General features: G+C 40.4%; 2 protein-coding genes across 7 annotated transcripts in view; one reads left to right on the top strand and one right to left on the bottom strand.

The window, feature by feature from the left end:
• Positions 1-1,118: 1,118 nt before the first annotated feature.
• On the top strand, positions 1,119-15,419 carry ASTE1 (asteroid homolog 1). 6 transcript variants are annotated; one of them, XM_047100137.1, is made up of 5 exons: positions 1,119-1,308; positions 2,597-3,918; positions 10,780-10,990; positions 12,826-13,021; positions 14,794-15,419. In XM_047100137.1, the coding sequence occupies exons 2-5, from the start codon at positions 2,614-2,616 to the stop codon at positions 15,122-15,124; spliced, it is 2,043 nt and encodes a 680-aa protein (XP_046956093.1). In that variant the 5' UTR covers positions 1,119-1,308; positions 2,597-2,613; the 3' UTR covers positions 15,125-15,419. The 6 variants fall into 6 exon arrangements, with proteins under 6 accessions (XP_046956093.1, XP_046956089.1, XP_046956092.1 ...); XM_047100133.1 differs by having other exon boundaries at positions 1,119-1,397; XM_047100136.1 differs by having other exon boundaries at positions 1,119-1,397; positions 2,355-3,918.
• ATP2C1 (ATPase secretory pathway Ca2+ transporting 1) overlaps positions 12,469-27,876 on the bottom strand; it is a 176,113-nt gene continuing 160,705 nt past the window's right edge. The window contains exon 28 of the mRNA XM_047100132.1: positions 12,469-13,051. Within this exon, the coding sequence (XP_046956088.1) occupies positions 12,980-13,051 (72 nt within the window). The 3' untranslated portion in view covers positions 12,469-12,979. The remainder of the gene's footprint in view (positions 13,052-27,876) is intronic.

Below are 27,876 nucleotides of genomic sequence, written 5' to 3'. Positions count from 1 at the left end.
TTTAAACCCAGCAACGTCTAAGCAGTCTGGCCTGGGCCACAGAATTTCCTTTGGCCCAACCTCCCAGACTCAGCCCTGCCGCCCCCTTCCCCAGGCCACCTTCAGACCGTCGACTCCATTAGTCTCCACTCTTCAAACACAGAGCTACCCTAGTAGGTAGAGGGCAGTCTAGATTCCAGAACAACCTGTTCTCTTGTCAACGTTCCCTCGCGCCCACCTCAACGAAGGTTGTGAATGAACTTGAGCGCCAGGGACACACTTCTTTATCTCTCTTTGGCGCCTGTCATCTAGTAGGTGTTCAATAAATTTTTTCAGGGCAAACAAGCGTCCAGCCGACCGACTGTGGCCCAAGGGAGAGGGGGAAAAGTGTGCGTGGCGTGAGGAGGAAAGAGATTTACAAAGTTGGATGGGAACCGTGAAAAGGTGAGATTACCTCCTTGTGCAAGTGACCCTTAGACAAAAGACATGAGAAGGAGTGTTTATCATAGGTTGAAGTCAAATAGCTCTCCTCCCTGAAATGAGAGGAAGCAGATTTGACACCAGATTCTGCTAAAGTACAACGCTAACCTTAAAGGTAAACTTTAACCTTAAGTTTAACATCCCTTGCCTCAACTTCTTTAAAAAATATATATATATATACACTTTCGCAAAGCGGGTTAACATATTTCGAGGAGGCGCCGGCAACCGTTATTCTCCGGAGACTGGAGCAGATCCGGGAGGAAAGTAGCTGAGGGGAGTGAAGAGGTCGCGGGCATGGAGGCCCAGGGATGCGGATCTTGGCTGGGGCAGCCCGACGCCATCACCTTCCCCGGCTTTGGGGAGCCCGGCACGCCCCGCGCAGCGCCCTTTGCCTTTCGCATACCTTTCGCTGTCTAGGGCGCAGGAGCGGCGGCGCCGGGGCAGGCCCACAGTCCCACCCGTGAATGGGACGTACGTTGGGCAGGTCCCTCGTAGGCGCGACAGCACCGCGGAGCTCCAGGGCCTCCCGGCAAGGTTGTTGGGGACCGTTGCCAGGGAGACAGCGTGAGGCATGCTGGGAAGCCGGGGCGAGGCGGCACAGAGCCGGTCCCCGAGGCGGAAGTGTGCACCGACCCAAATGGGCGGGGAAAGGGGAAGAGGCCCGACCCGCCCGGCTTCACTAACAGGACAGCGGCCATTTCGGAGATTACTTCCCGGCCTTCCTTAGCGACCTGACGTCTCGGGGCCCGGGAGCACCTGTTCCCCCGGCGCGGTGTGGCACCACTGGCTTCATGGAACCGAGCTTCCCAGTGACGTCATACGCGGAGGCTTCCGGTTCCCGCTCTTGAGGTTGGACTCTCACGTGCAGGCGTTTCCAGACTCCCTTGGCTCCTGCAGTCTTTTAGTGGAGGGGCTGGTCCTCTGGGAGGACCGTGCAGGTGGGCTCTGCCGCTGGTCCGGGTAGTGGGGTTGTAAGGGCTGGGGTGGCGTAATGTACGGAAGCCTGTGTTTGACGACTTACAGCAAACGTTTTGTGCGCCTTTCTCCCATCCAGCAAGCATTTGTTCAACAGCTATTGCAAGGTCCTGTAATTAGTTTAGGATGAGTTGACACGGCCTCCCTCTGTTTGCATGTATTTCACAAGACCCACTTATAAATAAATGACTACTATACTGGATAAGGAAGGGCCAAAACTGGGGTGAATTGAGTTGGGCGCAGAATGCAAAGAGGTGCCCCCGAAGTCTGTGATCCAGATACATATATTTTAATGCAGTGTATTTAAACGTCAAAAATAATGCAAAAGAAATACATGATTGACAAAATCTCATTATTTTAAATAAAGACAGAATCGGTAACCATGCCATGCTGAGCCGTATTGGAGCGTGAGGCCAAAGGAAATACTAGTAATACACACCCTATGACTTCGGGTAGCCAGATGGGGAACGATATTCTTGGTACTGAGCCAGATAATGCAAAGATGAGAACATGAAAAGAGCCTCTGGTTAAGGTGAAACTGGAGAGTTTTAAGTTCTTCCAGGCATGAAGCAGTAATTGTCCTTACTCAAAACATTGCCAATTAAGATGGGACCACAAGCCAAGGCCTAAAAGAAATTCCCAGGCCCTGATTGTCAGAAAAGAAAAACTGGATCCGTATCATTGACCCTACACACTTTAGTTAACTGAAGCCTTGTGCTCCCTGCTTTATTAATTATGAGATCGAAGAGGGTATCATTTTTATAGCTTAGGACTTTTTATCTTGACCCCACAAAAATGTTCTTTGTTGGAAGACGGTGACGGCTATCTATCTCAATATCAAAGTCCACGGTAGTCTCTATTAGTCTGTCAGTAATGGACTTTAATGGATTCTCTTTTAGAGCCCCCGTCTCTATCCATAGGTTAAAGTCCGTGAACCCATTGCACTTGTGCCTTGTAACATACGGGGAAAACAAAAGAGAATGAAAATGAACTCAGCTAGCCAGTGGTGCCTGAGCATCTAGGTAAGAATTGAGATGCTGATACCTAATATATTGGTTAAAGAGCTGTTCGTGACATTTGCTGTTGGTTTGTGTGCTGGGAATGATAACTTGGTCCCCAGTAAAGAGCACCAGTTGAAAGTGTGTTCCGTTGTTTTAATTAGGCAGTTCTTCAGTCATCATGGGTATCCGAGGACTAATGAGTTTTGTAGAAGATCATAGTAATGAGTTCTTCACTGATTTGAAGGTGCGGGACACAAAAATTGTCATTGACGGCTATGCTCTCTTCCACCGGCTTTGCTTCAACTCAAACTTGGAACTTCGATATGGAGGGGACTATGACTCTTTTGCAGATGTTGTACAAAAATTCTTTGAATCACTGTTTGCTTGTAATATCTGTCCATATGTTGTGTTAGACGGAGGATGTGACATTTCAGATAAAAAGCTTAAAACTTTAAAGGATCGAGCCAGAGAGAAGATCCAGATGGCTCATTCCCTTTCTGTTGGTGGGGGTGGGTATGTGTGTCCCTTACTCATCCGGGAAGTGTTCATACAGGTTTTAATCAAGCTACAGGTGTGTTTTGTCCAGTGCTTTTCAGAAGCAGATCGGGACATTATGACACTGGCTAATCATTGGAATTGCCCTGTGTTATCGTCAGATAGTGACTTTTGCATTTTTGACCTAAAAACTGGGTTTTGCCCACTGAATAGCTTTCAGTGGAGAAATGTGAGCACTATCAAAGGCACAGAAGACTGCTATATCCCTGCCAAATGCTTTTCCATTGACGCGCTCTGCCGTCACTTCAGCAATATGAATAAAGCTCTCTTACCTCTCTTTGCGGTGCTGTGTGGAAATGATCATATCAATCTACCCATCATGGACACATTCTTAAGTAAAGTCCGTCTGCCTCTTGGAGCTACCAGTTCAAAGGGGAGGAGACACCACCGAGTTTTGGGACTTCTGAATTGGTTATCTCATTTTGCCAACCCTACCGAAGCACTAGATAACGTTCTGAAATATCTCCCAAAAAAGGATCGAGAAAATGTGAAGGAAATTCTCTGCTGTTCCATGGAAGAATACCAGCAATCCCAGGTGAAGTTGCAGGACTTCTTCCAGTATGGTACTTATGCCTGTCCTGCCGCCTTGAATCTGGATTTACCAGAATGGGTATTAGTGGCATTGGCCAAAGGCCAGCTATCTCCTTTCATCAGCGACGCTTTGGTGCTAAGACGGACCATTCTTCACACACAGGTGGAAAATATGCAGCAACCAAATGCCCACAGAATATCTCTGCCCATCCGTCAAATCATCTATGGGCTTCTTTTGAATGCTTCCCCACATCTGGAAAATGTGTCCTGGAATGCGTTGCCTTCTCAGCCTCCAGCTTTCAGCGAAGTGGAAAGGATTAATAAAAATATCAAGACATCAATTGTTAATGCAGTAGAACTGCCCAAGGATTATTCTGACTTAAGCAAATTGACTGAGGTAAGCGTTTGTAACACTAATGTCATTTTTGTAAAGTACTTCACGGGTTAAAATGTGCTTTCATGTATACTGTCTCTCGTAATGTAACCAAATGAGGTTGGTTGCTACTCCCCCCGCCCCCCCGTTCGTAGCAGAGAAAGCTAGGACTCAAAATAGGTGAGTGTGTGATACCTCAGCCAGAGAGGTGCAGTGCTAGGACCCAATCGTAGGTCTTTTAGCTCCCGATCTGCCATTTCCACTCTACTTCAGTAGTCTGTGTTATCTGTGCAGTTATTACTACTACTCTGTTGACACTAGCTATTCATAAATTGGGGGTGTGTGCCTTTAAAAAAAAAGGCAAAGGAAAAAATTTTGAGCTACAAAAACAGTGTGCGTTGGTAGGCATTTGTCATAGGCGTAGCTGATATCTTAGACTGCATCAGATTTCAACTAATAAGATTAATATGCTTGGGTCTTAATTTTTCATTTTTATCTATGAGGACCTGTTTTTTTAGGCATTAGGTTTATGGCCTCATGATGATTAGTTTGATATTGAAAACAGGATTCTTTGCCTAATTCAGTGTTGTTTAAACCTGAGTAACACTCAGACCAACCCCCTTTTGAAGGTTAAAAAAAAAAAATTATGGATCCAAGCATTTTTTTGTTTACATAAATATATTGAAAATTGCAAATATATATGGAACTGCTTAGGCTAACACAATTAAATGTACAGATTAAATGCAGATAAATTTATACCAATTGCAGGGCCTATTTGGAGTTTTTTCTTTTGTTTTCGTTTGTTTTTTGAGAGAGAGAGCGCGAGCAGAAAGAGGGGCAGAGGGAGAGAGAGAATTCCAAGCAGGCTCCATGTTCAATGCAGAGCCTGACATGGGGCTCGATCCCATGATCCTGGGGTCATTGACTTGAGGTGAAATCAAAAGTTGGGCGCTCAACTGACTGAATCATTCAGGCACCCCTATTGGGAATTTTCTTAAATCCAACTAATATTCCGATTCATGAGACTGTCACAGACCACTCCTGGTACCAGTCTGCTCAAGGATATAGGATAGCAACCATTGCTTCCCAGCAGGTTTGAATGAAGCTTTTCTTTCCTGTGGGAGTTTTTTGGAACAGTCTACACCACTGGTTCTCCGCTGGGGTGATTTTGTCCCCTTACCCTGCCCCCCCTTCCCCAGGGGGCATTTGGCAATGTCTGGAGACACTTTTGATTATCACTGCCTAGGTGGTTGGAGGGGGGGGGGAGGGTGTTGCTACTGGCCTCTAGTGGGAGAGGCCAAGAATGCTGCTAAACATCTTAAAATGCACAAGACAGCTGCCCACAAGGAATTATCCAGCCCAAAATGTCAGTAATGCCAATCCCTGGCCTACAGTGCTGAACAGAGAATAACCTCTCTAGTCTCCCCATTAGTACCAGCTCAGGCAGGAGGAAATGACATCCATATTAGCTGGGTACCAGAGCCTCCTTGGCAATGGGGAATGACTACTAAGGGGAACAGGGTTTCTTTTTGGGGTGCCAAAATGTTCTGGAATTAGTGATGGTTGCACAAGCTTATAAATATACTAAAATCACCTTGAAAGGGTGAATGTTACAATATGTGAATTATATCTCACTTAAAGAAAGAAAAAGTCTCACTGGTCTCCTTTCCCCACTCCTTTCTTCGAACGATTCCATAAACACAGTTTCCGAGCTATGCCCCTCAAGGGCCGTGCCTAATTACAAGTCACTGCACTCAGGGAAGCTCCATGATATGATGTTCCCATCTGGTGTTTATGGTTCATTTATAGTTCAAATCTAGATGCAGTTTTACAAGAGTCCTTTTTACCATGCTAAGTAACACAGCTAACTTTATCACATTTCTAGGGTTTCAGAACTAGAAAGTTGAGCATAAGTCAAATTCCAAACAGAAGGGATTTGTTAAAACTTTACCCACAGCAATAAAATTGAAATTAGCAGAATTCTAAAGGGTGACGTTTGTTGCAATTACATTTCTCCTCACAACATAAATGGTGCTGTGGAGAGTTTTTCTTAAACTTTTTATGGCTCTATTGAAAAACGATGTACAGTGAAGGGCCCATGTTTAAAGTGTGCACTTTGATGAGTTTGATGTATGTTTACGTCTGTGAATCCATCCTTGCAATTAAAATAACGAACGTATGCATCACTCCGAAAAGTCTTCCTCCCTGAGTATGAACACACAGCGAAGTACACAGATGAGTGTAGAGCTTGATGAATTGTCACCAACTTGACACTTCCATGTAGAGAATGTCCAGATGAAGACTCATTATCAGCATCCCAGCAGCTTTCCCTAATGTCCATTTGCAGTACCCCCTCTCCCACCCCCTGTAATCGCTATCCGGACCTGTAATAACACTGAATAGTTTTAACTGTTTTTATATTTTTATAGATATGGAATCCTGTAATGTGAATCCTTTTATCTAGCTTCTTTTATTCAAAGTTCGTGAGGTTTAGATCACTGTGAGTAGCTGCAGATCACTTATTTCTTATTGCCGTATGTTACCACATTGTGGGAATTTACCACAATTGATCTTTCCATGTTGCAGGTGATGGGCATTTGGGTAGTTTGCAGTTTGGGCAATTATGAATAGTGCTATGAACATGCTAGTGCACATCATTTCTTGAAAATATGGATACTCTATCTGTTGCAGATACTACTAAGAGTGGAATTGCTAGGTCGTGGGATATGCATGTTTAGTTTACAAGATACATTGCCAAATGGTCTTGCAAGGTGGTTTAACCATTTAGTATTCCCACCAGCAGCTTATGAAAGTTCCTCTTACTTTACACCCTTGCTGACACCTGGTATTTTTTATCCTTAAAATTTTTTTTTTTTTTTTTAGCTATTCTGATGGTTGGATAGTGGCATCATTTTAACCAATTTGGTGGGTGTTAATTTGTATTTCTCTGATGACTTATGTGAGCACCTTTTATGTATCCATTGGACACGTGGATACTCTGTTATAGAAGTTTCTGTTCAAGGTCTTTTGCCCATTTTTCTGTTGGCTTTTTGCTTATTTCTATATATGTGTCCTTTGTCAAATAATATGTATTGTGAACAGACTCTTGCATAGTGTAGGTTGTCTTTTCACTGGAGTATGTTTTGATGAACAGAATCTTAATAGAGTCCAATTTAAATTTTTATTATTTATAGTTATCACTTCTATAACCTACTTAAAAAATTATCACCTGCTCCAAGGTCATGACAGTTTTTTTGTCCTTCATATTTAGATCTACAGCCTATCTACAATTGATTTTTTTGTGTATGGTGCAACATAGGATCAAGGCACTTTTTCCCTCATATGAAAGAAAATCCAGCTGAGTCAATGAGTGTAACATGCTGATTATACTCTTTGCTAAGTGGAGATGACAAGTGTTCTCATCACTTACCTGTATTCAAAGTAGGGTGAAAGTCTGGTTCACTTTCTTTGTGGTCGTATCTTTCAGCTTTTCCTAGGCATAAAGTAATCAATCCTGTACTTAGTTCAGTGTTGCTAGCTCTAATTAGCCCATGATAATTCTTTTTTCTTATTTATTTTTGAGAGCAGGAGAGAGGCAGAGATAGAAGGACAGTGAGAGAATCCCAAGCAGGCTCTACACTGTCAACACAGAGCCTGACGCAGGTCTCGAATTCACTAACCATGAGATCATGACCTGAGCTGAAATCAAGAGTTGTACCACTCAACCAACTAAACTACTCAGGCACCCCAATTCTTTTTTTTTTTTTAAGTTTCTTAGAGAGAGAGAGAGAGGATATGAGTGGGGGAGGGGCAGAGAGAGAGAGAAAGAGGGAGAGAATCCGAAGCAGGCTCCATGCTGTCAGCCTGGACCCCAACATGGAGCTTAAAGCACGAACCATGAGATCACGACCTGAGCCGAAATCTACAGACAGACGCTAAACCGCCTGAGCCACCCAGGCGCCTATAGCCCAGGATAATTCGAAATGGTATCAAGTGCAAATGTGATTCCAAAGACAAATGCAGGTATAAGAGAAATCTTGTGATAGTTCTCTAGTCGTTTTGTTTTTCTTAACATGAGGCAGTAATAATACTTTATCTGCTTTGTGCCAACGGTTGTAATAGCAACTTTATACTTATTTAATTCTCACAGTAACCATATAGGATAGGGTTTTCATTTGGTTATTAGCTGCAGTGGATAGAGATCCATTCAAGTTAACCCATGAGAGGCTAATTATAAGGAGAGATGCAAGTGGGTCTTTCTTTGGGAGTAAGCGCCACGACCAGCCTCTCTCTAGGTGTCTCTGCTTCTCTGTGGGATCTTCTACCGGCTTGTGCTTTCCTTCCCCTCTGGGGTAAGGGGAAGTTGTCACTGGGCTAAAACCTAACCAAATTTAAGGGCTGTGAGCAGAGTCATTCCTCTTTTGGAAGGGGCTAAGAACTGGTGGGTTCCATGAAACATCTTGTGTAATTCATTGTAATGCCCATTTACAGATAATCAGACTGATGGTAGAAAAGCTCAGAAACTTGCCCAATGCTGTACAGTTAATGAGAGTCAGAACATTTCTAAAGTCAAAGCCCAAACCCTACTTTGTTCATAAAAATTGTAATTTGTAATTGAATTGTAGACAATTCAATAATTTAAGCATTATATGTCAGAAAAGAATTCATGTATTTTCTTAGCTTTACTTGGTGTATTTTCCTACCAGTTGAGATCATAAAGTTTTTGTTTTAAGTACTTGTTGTTTCCCGTAAGAGTGATGGCTTAGACTGTAAAGCATCTTGCATATTTCTAATTTTAAAAAGTTTATCACACTATCGGGGTGATACTGTGGTTCAGTCAGTTAAGCGTCCAACTCTGAGTCCGCTCAGATCATGATCACAAGGCTTTGTGGGTTTGAGCCCCATGTTGGGCTCTGTGCCAACAGCACGGAGCCTGCTTAAGATTCTGTCTCCCCCTCACTGTCTCTGCCTACCTGCCCCCCCACACTCACACTCTCAACAAAAAAAAAAAGTTTTATCACAGTATCAAAAGTTTAAAATGAGTTTTATAAATTATATTTAATGCTTTCATGCATCGATGGTGAAACTATTTTATCAATTATGATGTTTTATTTCAGGTTGCCATGTCCATTCCCAGCTGTCAACACACTGATTTGACTACAAACTAGGTTTTAGGTACTGAGAAATGTGTCTCATCCTTACATAAAGTTAAGAAAGAAATCCTTTTCTGGCTGCATGCAGACACTAGGAACACCAGTTTTTTTTTTTTTCTTTTTTTTTAATTTTTTAGTGTTTATTCATTTTTGAGACAGAGAGAGACAGCATGAGCAGAGGAGGGGTGGAGAAAGAGGGAGACACAGACTCTAAAGCAGGTTCCAGGCTCCGAGCTGTCAGCACAGAGCTGGACGTGGGGCTTGAACTCATGAACCACGAGATCATGACCTGAGTTGAAGTTGGATGCTCAACAACTGAGCCACCCAGGCGCCCCGTTTTTTCTTTCTTAAAGTTTGATGGTAAAGTCCTCCTGAAGGTGCCCTGTTAATAGTACAAATTTCCTTATTTGTTTAAGTGTGTGACCTAGAAGGTCCTTATGGTTCTTAAGATTCATTAAGGTAAAGTTATTTCAAGAAGCCCAAACCCCTCATAGCTGTGAACTCCCTTTTATTTGAAGTGTACTCTAACGCATGGAGTAGAAGTGAGTGGGGTGTGTTAGTGCAAGCACAATGCAGATAGTCCTTAAATATTCCCATCTCCCTTGAATATACCTCTCACCTACAAGCAACCACCCTGGAACAATCCCTGTGTAGGAAAACAAAAAGACAAAATAAAACATTCAACTGGGTAGGGACATGAGACAAGACCCAAACAAATAGAAGGCTGTATGATATGCCACAGAGGGTGCATATAATCTAAGTTTGCCTTCCAGAGGTGATCAGAAATGGCATCGTGAAGAAGGTAGGGCATCCGTAGTCACTGGCGGTTAAGAATAGGGTTGAGGAGGGGCGCCTGGGTGGCGCAGTCGGTTAAGCGTCCGACTTCAGCCAGGTCACGATCTCGCGGTCCGGGAGTTCGAGCCCCGCGTCAGGCTCTGGGCTGATGGCTCAGAGCCTGGAGCCTGTTTCAGATTCTGTGTCTCCCTCTCTCTCTGCCCCTCCCCCGTTCATGCTCTGTCTCTCTCTGTCCCAAAAATAAATAAACGTTGAAAAAAAAATTAAAAAAAAAAAAAAAAAAAAAGAATAGGGTTGAGGGGACGCCTGGGTGGCTCAGTTGGCTAAGCGTCCGACTTCGGCTCAGGTCACGATCTCACAGCCCGTGAGTTCGAGCCCCGCGTCAGGCTCTGGGCTGATGGCTCAGAGCCTGGAGCCTGCTTCCGATTCTGTGTCTCCCTCTCTCTCTGCCCCTCCCCCGTTCATGCTCTGTCTCTCTGTGTCTCAAAAATAAATAAATGTTAAAAAAAAAAAATTAAGAATAGGGTTGAGTATAGATCTTTGTCTCTCAACACAGAATAGTTAAAATGCAGATTCCTTGGTTGCTCTCACATTTACTGAATCAAAATTCAGGGTGTGGGACCTGAGGACTGAAATTTTTAAGCTTCCCAAGTGACATGCACTGAAGATGTTCACCAGCCTACATGGAGGGTGGAGTGACATGAGCAAGGGCCGTGTAGTGGGAGTACACAATATATCCATTCAACCGTATTTATTAAGCACCCAGTGTTTTAAATGCTTTGAGTGTGGCTAATTTCTTTCTTTCCACAGGAAGGTAAGAAACTGACAGAGCAATTCATCTGCACTAAAGTCTCTTTATACTTGGGGTGGGGCGGGGGTGGGGGTGGGGGAGACATTCCCCAAAGTAACTTGCGGGATGTTCGGTATGTATTTTCAGCTCTCCTTGGCCAAAAGGCAGATCCTTCTGTTAGAAACCCTGAAGGTGAAACAGACCATCCTGGAGCCAATCCCTTCTTCATTGAAGTTGCTCGTTTCAGTCAGTTGCTACTGGTTGCAGCACACAGAGGCCAAGGCAAAGCTACATCACCTGCAGGCCTTACTGCTAGGGATGCTGATGGGGCCCTTACATGTCATAATCAACAGCCCTGGTAGGTATCTGGAAATTCCAGGAGGAAAGTTTTGCACATTGCTTGCATATAATTGCAAGTTTAAAGAAACAAACAAAAATATTCTTCGTTGTTTACTCCCATCGGTTGTATTCAGAACTTAGGGGTGGAGCCACCAAAATATCATTCATTCACTGGCAGATGTTTTTGAGCACTTCTGTGTGCCAGGCTCAGTGCTGGAGTGCTTGACTCCAAGGGCACAGCAGTGAAGGTATGCTGCTACTGCCTCATCCCACGCGAAGTGTGCATGTGTAACGTGCCAGTTACATTCTGGACTCCATGTACCGTATCCCTATTCCCGAGCATCAATACAGTGGCAAGATCATCACTAGAAATTTATGTAAAATTGTCCATCGGTAAAGCTTCTGAATTCCTACAGCCATAGTAAATATTCGTGCTTGTGCTGTTGTTTTACTTTTTCTCCACTGTAAGTTTCAATTAGTGTGTTAGTGATGACAGAAATAGTAACTTTTTTTTCTGTTAGAGAAATACCCTTTAAGGTAGTTTCAGCTGCATGTAAGTATCAGGTGAAATAAATGCTGATGCCTTGGAGCACTTCAATTCTTTAATAGAATTATTCCCTTTAAAAGATTATGAATGCTGTAATTCCTTATCTAAACACATATAACAATCACCACACCCAGAACAGTGCTGTCTGATATCTAATCTAATGGCCACTAGCCACGTGGGGCTCTTTAAATGAAAACTTCAGCTTCTTGGCCACATTTGAAGTGCTCAGTAGCCACATATGGCTAGAGGCTACTGAACTGGACAGCAGAGACACAAAACACTTCCGTCATTGCTGTGAGTTCTGTTGGACAGTGCTACACTGGAGTTTACTTTTTAAAACACATGAAAGGAAAGAGTGAACTGGTACAGACTCCAGGACACCCCAAGTGTGAGAACAGTTGTCAGAAGCGACTCTTCTTATAAGAGCCAACTGAATGAGTTAACGCCCACTACTAGTGAAAACACAACTTTAGGGTATTTCCACCCATTGAATAATACTGTAGTTTAAGAACATTCTCAGAGCACAAGCCTGTTAACTTTTTACCTGAGTCCAACAGAAGGGGCACGTCAAGGGTCTGTTTCTTTTCTTTTAGGAATTGTGGACCCTGCACCCAGGCAGGCTCAGTGCCTTGCTGCTCGCTAATGGGTAAAAGGTGGGCCTCCTTTTTATTACTTTCAAGTTGGTCCAATATCATTTTGTGCGCCCCTACTCAAACCTGCAGGAGCTTACAGCTGAACGCAAACAGCACTCCTCATTGCCTAGGCTTGTTGCTTCTTGCCTCTTAACCTCCGCTATGTGAAGTAGATGATTTGCCATAGTCTCGAGTCAGTCATGCTTTTGTTTTCCTCCCATAAAGCAGAGGTTAAAGTGTGCTTTGAACACAGGCTGTGTAAGTGCACTATAGCAAGGGGCGGGTCTCCATGGAAGGAAACTTAGTGAACGAGAACAGTGAAGAGAAGGATATTTAATAGTAATTTGTATTTTTCAGAGAGACAGATTTTGGGTTTGGAGAGTTCAGAAGCAGATGTATTTTAAGTCAGAGATACTATTTTAAGGAAAAAAATAAATAATTTAGGGTTGAATGAAGTTAGGTTGTCATTAAAAAGGCATTTCAGTATAAATATTTCAATGTATACAGCAAGGCTTTTACATTGACCTTAAAATAGTAAAGAGCCAGAAGAGAAAAGCATTTTGGTTATTTAAACTAATTTTTTTCTTTATGGAATTCAAAGTTTTATAGAGAGAGAAAATTACAAGCTATACAGTGTTTTTGGAAATACTGCCCTTGGGTTGTTTCTTTGTCTAGATAAGGAAGATCTGCGGGAGGATGGTGCTAGGATGTTGTATGAAGAGTTCCAGAGAGTGAAGGAGCAGACACGGCCGGGCACGAGACTGGACTTAGACACAGCTCACATCTTCTGTCAGTGGCAGTGCTGTCTGCAGATGGGGATGTATCTCAATCAGCTGCTGTCCGCTCCTCTCCCGGAACCAGACCTAACTCGGTAAGCACCACGGGAAACTAGTTCAGATGGCTGCACACAGAAGTAAATACTTTTATTTATACTTAAAGCAAATAAGTTTCTAAAAATTAATCTTAGTATAATTGGTCTTGGATCGCTATTATAGCTGAAGAGCTGGAAACATATAAATTTTTGTCCATATTCCCAAAGAAAATTGCCATGATTAGATCAAAGATTAAAAAGCCAGTCCCTTAAAGTAAAAAAAGAGGCAGTTGTTGGTAGGATAGAACTCTTTCCTTCATTTCTCTCAGGCCTTTGATCAAGTATCACTTTATAAAGCCTCTTTCTGATTATCCTCCTGGAATATTACTCTCTACTTCCAGTCACTGTAGTCCTATTACTCTTTTGGATTTTTGTAATTGCATTTCTTAACACATGGCATACTGTTCATACACTTGTTCAAATATTTGTTAAATGCCTACCCTGTGGTAGGGTGTAGTGAACAAAATATTTCTTTTTAATCTCTGCTGTCACGGAGCTTTTATTCTAATAAGATGACTCCTAGACACTTAAGTGGACTTTATTTAGGGTTTTTGTTTTGCCAGGTGAGTATGAAGAAGGGAGAGGCAGCCTGTATGCCAGGAAGGGATTATCATGTTTGAGTATGGAGTTTAAGCTGGTAAGAAAGAAAGGATAGCAGTAGGGTGTGGGTACTACGTTCAGTGGATTGGACATCCAGGAGATCCCAGAGGGAGGGAGAGAGGAAGAATAAAGGGGAGATTGTTAGCAAATGGAGTGGAGATTGGAGATACACTTTGTCTCTCTCCACTTGAATGGAAGCTCTGTGAGGAAGGCACTTAGCTATTTACTTTTGTAGCCCCAGTGCCTAGCATTTAGGAAAAACTCAAATATTTGTCAAATAAATGAATGATATATGTTTGGAGGCATATAAAATCTGCTGGTGTGACTTTTAAGTGTTTTAAGGTATAAAGCTTCCTAGCAGTAAATAGTGTTAATACATCTCTGGACCTGATAATCTGAGTCAACCCTAGAACCTTCTACCCAATAAGATTAACTAGCCTTTGACCTATGGATTCTTTATGCCTTTCCTTTTTATTTATTTATTTTTATTTGTCTTTTTTGTGTCTTTCATTAAATAATTGAGGTCATTCTAGACTGGATCCTCTCTAGCTACCACAAATCCCTTTACGACAAAACAGGGGAAAAAACAAGACCAAACAGTTCTCTTCATAATGATTTCAGCAGGACTGTTTTTGCATCTCAGCTTTACTAAAGCTTTTTAAATGATGGTCTTACACTGATTAAATGATGGTTCTGCATTAGTTGCTAAGGCACCAGTGGATCAACTCTGGCAGTAAGTTATGTATTAAATTTGTGGCTTCCAGTTAACCACATCTTACATTCCTGCAGTAGATTCTCAGTGCAGGTGAATCAGTGAGGTTGCAAACGATGCCACTAAATTTTCTCATATTTCAGCAGACTGCCCATTTGGTTTATCAGACATTTTTAATTCCTTTTCTTTGAAGTGGTAAGAGGCCTGCTCAACTTTCAGCTGATTGCAGAACCAGCAGGCATCTATCTCATCTGTTGACAAAGAGTTTTTAAATATCACCAGCCAAATTTGTACTAACAACTCAGTTCCTTCCTTCAAGGAACAGGTTTTTAAGTAATTTTAGTACTAATTGTATTGAAGAGCTAAGTGTTTAGCTGCACTTGTTAAAGCCATGTTAATGAGCAAAGTTCTCCACTGAACGTATGCTTTAACAACACTGTTTTCCTCTCCCGTGAGACAGACTGTACAGTGGAAGCCTGGTACACGGACTGTGCCGACAACTGCTAACATCGACTTCTGTAGAAAGTCTCCTGAACATGTGCCCTGAGGCGAAGCAACTTTATGAACATCTGTTCAATGCCACAAGGTCATATGCCTCTGCCGAATTATTCCTACCAAAGGGTAAATCAAATTCAAAAAAAAAAAGGCAAAAGAAACAAGGTACCAGCTGGTCAAAGAACAGAGTGGGAACCACCTCAGACACTAAATGCTGGTACGAGGGAAGCAATCGGTTTGGGCTACTAACAGTTGAAAACTTGGAAGAACATATTGAGCTCTCAGAGCTTGAATAAACTCGGTCTGCAACAAGATGTACAGTTTTTTCTTTTTTTTTTAAAGTAGGCTGCACACCTAATGTGGGGCTTGAACTCACAACCCTGGGATCAAGAGTCCCAGATGCTCTACTGACTGAGCCAGCCAGGCACCCCCAGATGTGTAATTCTTAAAACTTTGATTACCTCCCTTCAAATGATTAAGTTTTTTTCTTTACAACTAATCTGTTAGGGGATAAACATTGTAAGAGGTGATCTTTGAATTCGAGGGTTATTTTGTATTCTGTTTTTAATAAATACAATCTGATTTAAGAAACTTCTGTATTTTCTTAAACACACTTGAAAGCATGTTTGTACTTCTCATTCCGTTTTAGGAAGTTAATAAGTCTATAGCCTTTACATTGCAGCAACTCAGCCAGCTATGTTTTCAAAAAGAATATAAGTTCTGCTTCAATTATTTCCCATAAGCAGAAGCTGGGTTATTATCATTTCAAAACATTTTTTTCCCAAATGTTTCCTCTTCATCCTTTATACTGAAAGATCTGAGCCTTAGAAGAGAGAAGTTGAGGATGCCAGACAGAAAGTAAACACCTTTAAGTACTAGGAAAATGAGACCCATGGCAGGCTTGAGGAACACTTTATATGCTCCAGGTTTTAAAGCAGAAGTTGAAATTGTAATGGCTCCAACAAATTAAGAAATAGCATCCTGAGCTCCTAGATCTAGAGGAGAAGGAGGAAACACTATGAAGAAATTAAAATATTAGTGATATATGCAGCAATACCAGAATCTTAGGCCATTTTTTTATACTGCAATTATTGACCTATTAATGGGATATGAAACCAATGAGTCATAACCAGTATTTTTTAAGTGGAAATCATTAGGCATGCATATAATATATTAAATGGTTGTACAAAATGTATTTCTTACTGTGGATTGCAGTCAAAAGACTTTGAAAGGCACCGCTCTGGAACACACTAGAGGCTGCTAAAATTACAACTACCAATAGAATTGGGAAAGTGCTGGCCAGTTCCAAATAAAGAACTTGAAAATAAACAAGCAAGTGGAATCAATCTAATTGGGCAAGATCTAGAGATCTGAAGGTGTATTCCCAACCTTTATTTTATTTCTATGCATACAAATTGTGTCTTTCCTTTCTTCTGTACTGTCTCACTGGGTACATTCCATCAGTAAGAACCCTAAACACAGTTTTAAGCTGCCATGTTGAACAGGCCTATATTCAGTTCCTAACATCTGGCAAACAAGTCTTTCCACTTCCCTAGTGAGAACCATACTCTTAGGGGAGTACACCTAGCATCAGCCAGTGTTCTATACACACTTTCCAAGTGTTTGCTGGCTTTAGCCATTTATAAAAGACAAAAACACAGTCTTATTTGTTCCTAAAGTTTTCAACCCTAAAGACTGGCTTCTGCTTCAAATAAAGAGTTCTTGAAATAAAATTTTTGTTTATTTTAGGAGGAGTGCATGGGGCTCTGTACTAAGGTGGTTTTTATGTCTCTAAAGAGCTGATTCTTCACAGAATAATCAAAAAAGCAGTCATATGCTCTATTATTGATACATGTTTTTCCAACAACTAGATCTAGGCACATCTAAGTAATTACAAGCATATTAAGTCCTTTGTTGTATCAAAATTCTTTTTCTTGATTCCTGCAGTTGGGGGCCAATCTGGAAGTTAGACCAGTATGAATGTCCTATTTCCTGGCTTTATCATCAACGCTGCCTTTGCAAACAACCAACCTTGCATGAAAGACTATTTCTACCTCCACTTTGGCAAATAAATGGTTTGATAGGTACCCAACCGAACAGTGTATAGGCTACAGAGTTTAATTACAAGTCAACTTAATTATATCATTCATCTTTTTCTTTCATTAAAAGGAGTTTTTCAAGCAAAGGGGCCCTCCTTCAGTAGACCTAAGAAGTCAGGTTCCCTTCTCTAGCCATTATAATCAGGGCCATTTACTTAAAATTATCCACCCAGCCTTCCAGTAAAGGAGTTAAAATCTAATAATGTCCATCGACTCTTACTCTCTGAGAATTAAGGCATTACCCCACCCCATTATATATCTTATCTTGGATGTATGAAATGAGAGGTCATAAGCACTCCACAGGGTATCTGAGGGGTTTACCAAAGAAATATGATATAGAACCTGATCCCCAAAGTCATGCTTGTGCAAGCTGTTTGGTGAGACAACATACAATGAAATAACAAGAACATTTTATGAAGCAATCTGTCAACTACAAAATGGCAAAGTGAAACTGAATGCTACGATAAAGAGACAGGAGTCACCAGGATGAGGAGAGGTTAAGTCACAAGATTCTCAGCTTTGGCTTCTGAGCTTGGCTTTAAGAGACAGGGATGTAATTCAGAGGAGATGCAGGGGCAATGGAAACACCTCTGTAGAAGCAGAATGTTATACATTCCACATTCCACTTGGAAAATTTGTTCCCTGTTTTTAATCATGTCTTTAGGTCTTGCTCTTTCTGATTCAATTCTAGCTAATCAAAGCTCACCCAAGGCTTTGGAAATGCAAGTCTTCAGTTACCAGTTTAAGTATGAAAGGAACTCTGGACAGCTTTTTTAAATGAGTAAATCTGAGGAGTAAAGTTGGAAGAAAAACACTATAATATAACCATGTTCTGTGTCTAGTTGTGATAAAATTATACTTGAACTTTATTGGTACAACCCCTTTTTAAGATACCTAGACCTAGAAAGTTTAATGTATGTATCCTGTAAATATAAACCCTAAAGGCATTTCATGATGATTGATCATGACAAAAAATTCAAATTAATTTTAAGATTTAAGTTTGTATTTATAATTCAAATTAATTATAATTTTAGAAGATAAAGACCTTTATAGCTAGAAAGATCTTGGAATTATCTTTTCTTCCTCTGTGCATAAAATAGATGAAGAACTATGCCTCAGTTACCCTATCTATAAAATGGGGATCAGGGGCGCCTGGGTGGCGCAGTCGGTTAAACGTCCGACTTCAACCAGGTCACGATCTCGTGGTCCGGGAGTTCGAGCCCCGCGTCAGGCTCTGGGCTGATGGCTCGGAGCCTGGAGCCTGTTTCCGATTCTGTGTCTCCCTCTCTCTCTGCCCCTCCCCCGTTCATGCTCTGTCTCTCTCTGTCCCAAAAATAAAAAATAAAAAACGTTGAAAAAAAAAAATTTTAAAATGGGGATCAGAATACTTCAAGTGTCACATAAAGATAAAATGACATGTACTTTTAAATTACTAAGCACAGTGCCTGACACTAACAACAGTAGTAAATGATAGCCATTATTGTTACATCCACACAAGAAAACCAACAGCAAAGCAAGGGCCTGGGCAGGAGTGAGAGAGGGCTGAGCAGAAAGATCACCACCATGAGACCAACGGCTGCCAGAGATAATGGCAGAAATTCTGCAGAGGCAAGGAGGTCACCACTATCAACTATGGTGAGAAGGGCAAGAACGTGAAAACAGCAACTTCAGCAGAGACGTCAGGCTGAAGCCAAACTAAAAAGAGAAGTGCCAAGAGAATGTGAATAAGCAGCCAAGCTCACTCAACCTCAGAAAACAGGGGGGAAAGACCAGAAGGAACAATGATCCCTATGGGTATTTGTGCCCTTCCTGCGCTTTTTTCTTGCTATCGAGGAATTTTCTATATTGTTTTTGAAACCGAATTTGAAATATACTCAGTTTTAAAACTATGTGTAAAGACAGGAAAAAATGAATAGCAGATATGCCTTACCCCATAATCCTAAGGAGGCCAAAGTCAGTTTCCCCCTCTCAGTGAGATTTCCAGACTTCACTGGGTACCACCACTCCCTAGTACATGGTACTTGGCTGGCTGGCACACCATGAACCCAGAGGAGCCCCTGGAAAGCAGTCACCTCCAAGACCAAGAGAAGCAATTTCACTTCCCTAAAAGGACAAACTCTGTCCTTTTAGTACCTGACTCCAAATATAGTGACCTTGTATTTTAGAGAGGTGGACATAGGGTACTTGGTATTTACTGCATGTCTTACATTGATGCATTTCAGTCAAGACAGCTGAAAATGATTCTGCACCTTGTATCTACTTGAAATTAAATACTATTTATTTTATAAAGATTATTAAAAAGATGCCTCCCCACTTTCAGCAACAGCTTTCTGAATAAAACAGTAAGCTGCTTTGGCATTTCTCTCCAGGTCTGAAATATGCTAACATTCAAGTTCATTCAACTATAAAATTCTAAGATGAGGACCTCATGCTGAGAAAGAATGTTTTAAAATTCAAAGGCATGACTGCACCAGGCCATGTATCAGTCTGTTAAGAGGGGAAAATAGATGAATGAGGTAATCCATGGAAAAGAATTTCTAGCTTGTTTCATAGGATCTAGTTTTCAGAAAGAAAAATCAAACTTCACAGGAATGTGTTATAATACACATGCAATCACTTTTATTCCTACCTAGTCTTGATAACATTTTAGATATCTGGTTAAAATAGATAAATCATTCTCTCAATATTTATATGTGTACATATATGTATACACACATACATATACACATATACATATTTTAACAAATAATTTTCTCATTATGACTTTGGAGACACTTGGGTGATTTCTTTGTACAATATAATTCACTGTCATCAGGATCAGGAAACACCTAGGAATATTTTTGTAAAAAAAACAAAAAACTGATCAGAATGTATTAATATTGGAATTTTGATAATTTAGAAGACAAACATTTGACTGTGAAAAAATTAAGCCAATGTGATCTAGCATACAAGATTAGGAAATCTTTTCCACTGTGTTTTTTCATATAATTGCTGCTTTTTGGAGGATGAACTGAGGTACTGTTTCTTCCAGGAAAACTGCTATATGTCGATCTGGGCATTACCCTCCCCATAACTTCTGTCTGATTCATGTGTGTTACACATTATGGGGGGATAAATCAAAGGATGTTGATAGGGAAAACAGAAAGTCTCCTTTCCAGTGTCTCAATGCTTGCTAACATGGATACAGAATGATAAACTATATTCAATGATACGGAGGGGTTATATGTGGATTAATCCACCTTTAGAAGAACTTGCTCTGATGTGGGAGCTTTTTTGAGTGAATACTTACTAACATCACTCTGAAAAAACGGTGTTTATAAATGTATCAATGAGGGGTGCCTGGGTGGCTCAGTCGGTTGGGAGTCCAACTTCGGCTCAGGTCATGATCTCGCAGTTGGTGGGTTCAAGCCCCACGTGGGGCTCTGTGCTGACAGCTCAGAGTCTGGAGCCTGCTTCAGTTTCTGTGTCTCGCTCTCTCTCTGCTCCTCCCCTGCTCATGCTCTGTCTCTCTCTGTCTCAAAAATAAATTTAAAAACCTCTAAAAAAATTTTTTAATAAAAATAAAAAATAAATGTGTCAATGAGAAATGCTATAAATTATATGGTAAAATTATTATGCTAAAACTGCTATGGTTATACAACATTTTTGTGCCTTCATAAAATACTGGCAGGAACCTCTCTGTTTTCCTATTTCCTATCCAGTTGTGATTCATTTGTGTAGGGTGAGATGTAGTTGGGAATTAGGGAGCCAGGGGTTCTGTTGTGGATATGTTAAGTTTTAGGCGCTTAAGTGAAAACATCTGCTGGGCAGCTGGATCTATGTCTGAAGCCTACGTTAAAGTCTTTGGGTGTTGAGATTATAAACTATTTTCCTCCTCCTCTATGTAAAAACACCCCCAGTGAATATGTTGTGCTATTTTATGATCAGAGAGAGGCAGTAGTTGATGCCTCTAGGAAGGATGGCATCAAGAGAGCAAGATTCTGGGGGTGCCTAGGTGGCTCAGTCGGTTAAGCATCCAACTTCAGCTCAGGTCATGATCTCACAGTCCATGAGTTTGAGCCTCGCATTAGGCTCTGTGTTGACAGCTCAGAGCCTAGAGCCTGCTTTAGATTCTGTGTCTACCTCTTTCTCTGCCCCTCCCCTGCTCATGCTCTCTCTCTGTCTCAAAAATAAATAAAAACATTAAAAAAAAAAAAAAGAGAGCAAGATTCTGACGTTGCCTTATCTTGTCCCAAGAAACTATGGAAAACAAGAGGTAAAAATGGGGGTGGGGTGGGAGCCTTTGTTGTTGAAATCTGAGAATGGTGATGTCCACAAACCTAAGTTTCCAATCACAAAGTACTGTAGCCCTTCAAGGTATAAGATGTTTGAACTGTGTTTTAAAAGACGAACTAAAGAAACTGACCCTATTATAATAACCATAATCTATTTCATAAAGTGGTAAGTCTGACCTTTCAGAGGAATCCACTAAGAAATATTATAATTTTACCTTCAAAATATGATAAATACTATGCAAATATATTTTGGTTTGGAACGTTCTGTTCTGAGAAAATGAGAGTGTGCATTTTCCTCTAATACTGCGCTGACAAGGATATTTTGGTTTCTACCATTAATAAAATTCGTCTTCCCTAGCAGGATGATATACAAAAGTCTACTCAAATTAAGCTTGTTTCTGTGTATGTGTTAGGAAGAAACAACCAATGAGAAGGAAGTCCCCACTTGTGTGTGTGATGAAGAGCACAACTCAGATGGGACAACAGATCAGAACTTTCTACCCAATCATCATAAGAACAAGGAGCCTTGGTGCTGAGGTGGGACTGATTACAGTGGGCACATCCTCCCTGTTGATGATGATGTTCTGAGAACAGACTAAGACTCTGACTTCCTCCACATAGGAGCCTTGATGGAGACTCAGAGGAGTAACATCAAATTTGCTATCAAGTTCATCTATCCCAGAGATAATATCCTGTTAGAGGTTAGAAGGTAGAGAAAATTGACGCCACTTCCTTGCTAGTCCAATGAATGCAGTGCATAGGCCTATTTGCCTCTTTTTGAATATCTATATGAATAGGCAGCCTTTTTCTATAAAGGGCCGGAAAGTAAATACTCTAGGTTTAGTAAGCCATATGGTCTCTGTTACAACTACTCACTTCTGTTGTAGCATGAAGCAGTGATAAATAATGCATAAATGAATGTATAAAACTGTGTTCCAATAAAACTTTATTTACAAATCCAACAGCAGACTGGTTTAGTTTGTCAACTCCAAACTAAATCAACAGCCCATGTGGGTGACTTAGGCAAAGATTAAAATAAACTGTTTCCCTAATTTGTAACACACTGGCTAATTCATGGGCCATCCAGACCTGCTCCCTATATAAAGACAGTCATAAATTCTAAGGCAATCCTATTATATAACCATATTGATGAATATGAGAAACATGAAAATATATTTGATTATAACTCCCTACAATTGATCTAATAATGCTTAAATATAAAGTCTGTCATGCTTTCCTATCAAGCAAACATTTTTTACAATCATCTATTTGGTTGGGGTCTGTATAAATAGCTCCAAAGATAATATTTTGGCAGACTCACATAAGTTGTTTCATATTGTGCTTTTAAAATGCAGACTTGATGAAAAAGAACAAATGGTCAAGGCATTACAGTATTTTCTTTATGACCATAAGATGGCACCAAATTGTTACTATTCAACTAACAAGCACTTCGGCATACTTATCATAGGAAGGCCTTAATAGAAAATTGTTTTTAATGTAGTTGAGTAGATTAGTATTTTTTAAAAAAGCACTGTATTAAAAAAAAAAAAAAAGCACACTTTGTTTACAGTTAAAAGCTAGAAATACTTGGAACCCAAAATGGACCTCCAGGCTCATGCAGAACCACTCGACCAATTTCTGGCACTATGTGCTGTTAAGACTGTGAGATACGGTTTCTACCCAAAGGGTTAGAACAATTCAATTATTGCTGAAGAAATAATGGTGATGGGGCAACCCTGATTTTGATACGAAAGGCAGTCTGCCAGGTCTAACAGCCATGGGACCAGCACAGAAATGTGGTCCTTTGCCCAGAATATTTGTCAATTTGGCTAGATTCCAACCAAAAGGGAAAGAAACAGCAAGGTCAGGTGTGTTCAGTGATCTGCACATGAAACACTGTCTACCTGAGGCAGCTGTACAAATGCAGGCAGGTACCACACTCGCAAATACTCAGGAGCACTACCAGGTTTAGATCAGAAAAGAATTTATAAAGATCAAAACTAATGGCTCAAATCATTTTTTATTTTCCTCCCCAAACTTCACCACTTAAACTTACTTTGAATGAGGAGGAAGATTATATCAAATTTCTGTCTAGATTTATCAATCTAGAGGCTTGGACTTGAATTTTTAATGCTTTCTAAAAAATAAAATCCAACAATTTTATGCCCAATCTTATGGATGGATTTATTCTTAATAGTATTTACAAGAAACTGCCCCCCACCCCCCCACACACACGTATCTTTAGAGTAATCTATAAAGGCCAGGATGGCAGGCTCTTCAGCTGGGCTTTGAAGAACAGGTAGAAATTCTAATTCTCAAAATTGAGGCAGAGGAAAAAGGTTCTTAAGTTGAAGGAATACTGTCCCAAAAGATCAGTAAGTAGATTGTGTTAGAACACTGTGTGAGGCAGGAGGCTAGAAAGATCCAAGGAAGAATTATGACTAAAATGGAAAAGAAAAAACAAAACACTGTTTTCTATTCTTCCACCACAAATCGTTTGGGGCAAGCAGCTAATATCTAATGTTAATGCGATTCACTTAGTGGGTCTCCACAAACAGCAAACTTCAATCTAAGCTATGCAGTTCTTTGCTGTATATTCTCTCACCTCTTAAGAGAGTGTCTTATACTGCAAATATTAAAAAGATGTGCTCCCAATAATTCAGATGGGTGCCTTCCTGTCAGTAATCTTAATAATAACAGATTCGTTTTGAAAGCTCTGTAACAAAGCTAAAATGTTATCTTTCCCCCAGCACTTTGAATTTATGTTTGCTGAGTCCTACATAATAACTATACTAAAAAAACTATTTTCAAAAAAGTTTATTCTGTCAAAGCCAAGTTTACATTCATTTATTGCTTTACTTTTAGCAAAAGAAAAGATAATGCCTGTAACAAGAAATGATTTTCCTACATTATACTTGGTCAGCCATGGCTTTTATTTTTTTAAGTTTTTCTTTTACTTTTTATTTTAGAAAGAGCAGAAGTGGGGGAGAGGAGCAGAGGGAGGGAGGGGGAGATAGAGAGAAAGGGAGGGAGGGGGAGGGGGAGGGGGAGGGGGAGAGGGAGGGGGAGGGAGGGGGAGACGGAGACAGAGAGAATATTAAGCAGGCTCCATGCTCAGCACAGAGTCCGACAAGGGGCTCAATCCTATGACCCTGGAATCATGACCTAAGCCAAAATCTAGAGCTGGACACTCAAATGACTAAGCCAGCCAGGTGCCCTAGTCAGCTGTGGCTTTAAATCATTCTGGGCTAAAACCTCATCTAACATGTCTACTGGGAAATAAGGACAGCAGAAACTTCCATTTCAAATTGACCTGTGTCCCATTAAAGGCTGCTCAGCTTCAGTAATTCTCCCAACAGCTCTACCTTCCAAGCCAGAAAGCACGCAACAGGTATTTTCCACATTTTTCTTTTCTCCCACGTCAATGCTCTCTCTTAGAAGATAGAAACGCCATGCCTTTCTTTCCATACTGACTGCCACAGCTCAATCAGTCCCTCTACCACTTAAGCGTCTACAATTCTCTTCAGCAGTCTCCCTATTTTGTCTTTACAATCCACCCTCTATGCTTCCAAGAGTGTATTACAAGACAAAAATCCAAACTCACATCATACTTCAACTTGCTACCAGTCTAATATGTCTTTACCTTCACCACTAGGCTCCTATCTGTCCAACCCCTTACATTATATACCTCCTGCCTTAAAAGGCCCAAAATCCTTGTAGTTTTCACCTATTCCTTCCAGCACCACATCCGCCCACCCCAGCCAACACCTCTGTAGAGGCTGTGCACTTGATTATAATATTCTGCTGCTTCTAGGCTAGAGATTCCTAATTTTTTAAGGTTTGATTCAGATGCTACTAGTTCTAGGAAATTTCTTTGACAACCTCTTCCCATGAAATTGTTTATCTCCTTTGACTACTGTAACATTTCAGCATTTACCACTGTGCTGAATGTATCTCATATTGGTCTCCAGGGTTAAGACTGAGAACTCCCCAAAGGCAAGATACTACCTCTTATTTCTTTATAAATCTAAACCTGTAACAATATTTGCAGCCTATTATATCTACATTAATATCAAGGACTGGTTAGCCATTATCCATTATCAACAACCAACTCTGAAAACCAAAACCAAAAATAAGGTTGTCCAACAAGAGTTAATCTTCATACCAAATTCTAACTGACCTCAAGGAAGCTTAATGATGGGGATAATCTGCTTGTCCAGTCACATACCAGTTAGGATTAATATTTACCCACTCTGTTTTAGTATGCAAATCAGCTGTCTGGACTGCATCTTAGTCTAAAAAGGCATTTCAAAGATTTCCAAATGCCAATGTCAAGGGAAACTTCCAGTAAAATGTGTGCTGGGTTCACCTTAATGCATGTGTATTTTTAAAATAAATGTGCAAGGGGGCACCTGGGTGGCTCTGTTGGTTAAGCATCTGACTTTGGCTCAGGTCATGATCTCACGGTTCGTGGGTTTGAGCCCTGCATAGGGCTCTGTGCTGACAGCTCGGAGCCTGGAGCCTGCTTCAGATTCTGTTTCTCCCTCTCCCTCTGCCCCTTCCCCCACTCGTGCTCACTTGCGCGCGCGCTCTCTCTCTCTCTCAAAAATAGACCTTAAAAAATATTTAAAAAAATAAAATAAAATATAATAAAACAAAACAAAATAAATGTGCAAAGACCATTACTAACTTTCATGAAATAGCTTGTTAACAGTTATATACCCTGCTAACCATGTCCATGAGCTCTTAAAGGGCAGGGATGCCATCACCTTTTTATTCTTAGCACACTCTGGGTACTAAGTAAAAGTTTACTAAAATGACAATTCATCCATCCAAGTTTTTGCATGAGTCATATGTGGAAGTCAAATGCAAATGAACTGCCCAGTGACAAAGGCAGTAAGTAAGGTAAAGTTAATTAAGGTTCTCAGATACGGTATTTATGGTTTGCCACCAATTCCTTTCACTGAGAAACTATTTGGAGTATGGCCAAGACTCATTTTACTTATGTTCTATATAAAAGAGATCAACATTTAAAGTGATTTCAGAAAGACTACCAATGTGAAAGATGTACCCTACCTTTTACAACGTAAACAAAATGTGTTTATGCTTTCTGAGTGTGGTTACTATTAAATAAAGCCTGTATCCTGAAGGCAGGGTGGGGGGAGGGGGTTTAGGTTGCCTGATTTCATCTCTAGGTCATGCTATGCCCAGTACAAATACTAGAGAACATGCTAAGCCTTGTTTCTTTGTAGCAGGGAATTATCTAACTAATTGGTGAATTATTTCAAGTTCTTTTCTTCCCAGATGTGTAATCACTTGGGATCAAATGACTCCATGAGGTAGTCTTACAGGAAAAAAAAAATCAAATAGGTTAGTATTATTAAGGCCTCTAGGAAGTCCTAGGGCTAGGAAATGGGGTAAAAATTTTAAATTTAGATACTAGTACATTTAAATAAGCAATGCTAATTTGATGATATATTATGGAAGATATATATACAAATATTCTAATTTGTTGTCATACTATGGAAAATTGAAACCTGGACGTAGTATATCTGTACTGTACATTTCACTTCTTTTTAAATCACAGATTCTATGCACTGTGAGTAGTGCCTGATTTCTGTATCTTCAACATCTCTAAGATTTTAATGTTAACAGCCCCGACCGGAAGGTCAGTAACTTAAGAAAAGAAATAATTTTTTCCTTTTGGTTTAAAAACCAAATGAAAAGATAGGCACATTTATTTCATACAAGTCATACTCTGAACCTAAAATGGAAAGCAAAAGATTGATATGCACTTAACATATTTCAAGTCTTTGTAACAGCCAAAAAAAGTCATACAAAATTTAGGTATGAGACCATGTCACTAAAGATAAAGTTGACTAGACAATGGCTTCTATGTTCTATCTGATGAGAAAAATATACACTTGACTATTGAGCGTTAAAGAATAAAGTAGAATAAATTGAAGACATCTCAGCTCCTTATACTCAACTGTTTCAATTATAAGAACTCAAAGAACCAATATTTTCCCTCTCATTAACAACAATATTTCAGTGCTAACACTGGCAGGTTAATATTGGTGATAAAAACTGGAGAGTGGTTTATCCTGACAGTTTAAAAAATGGACAATAATTATAAAATACAAAACTCACTAATTTCAAGAATTAAACATGTAAGAATTTGAAACCCATTTCTGTTTCAGAGAGAAATATTCAATAGGAAAACGGACTTCAAATTTTGAATTTCTGCCCATATTTGCCACAACACACTAAAAAAAATTACCTACACTTCATCAAGCTAGTATAAAAACCGATGGCATTTCAAGAGTAAATCCAACTATTTCTTCAGCATGCCCAGTGAAACAGAAGGCAGGGAGAGAACAAATGATAGAAGCACGAAAAGGGACAGGCTCAGGGCAGTGCTGCAATCTAAGCCAAAAAAGATGCAGATTCACGAAGAGCAAGGCAGCACAGAATCTTCCACACAAACCCTGGTTCATGAACCATCTATTTGAGTTTAGGACTCTTTCAAGTATAGCACTCTATATTTCCTAAGAAAGATGCTTAAAAACATACATAAAAAGACATTAAGAAAAATAAAATCCAGTTATTCATGTGAGGTACTTGGATTTATATTTAAGGGATGACAAAATGATACTTGACAAAGTGCATATTTAT

Source organism: Lynx rufus, unplaced genomic scaffold (genome assembly GCF_022079265.1).
Source record: "Lynx rufus isolate CCGP_SWC_20201006 ecotype Redwood Valley unplaced genomic scaffold, mLynRuf1.p SCAF_5, whole genome shotgun sequence".
NCBI classification, from domain to species: Eukaryota; Metazoa; Chordata; class Mammalia; order Carnivora; family Felidae; genus Lynx; species Lynx rufus.
The sequence above is the reverse complement of the archived record's forward strand: the minus strand, read 5'-3'. Positions and strand labels throughout refer to the sequence as shown.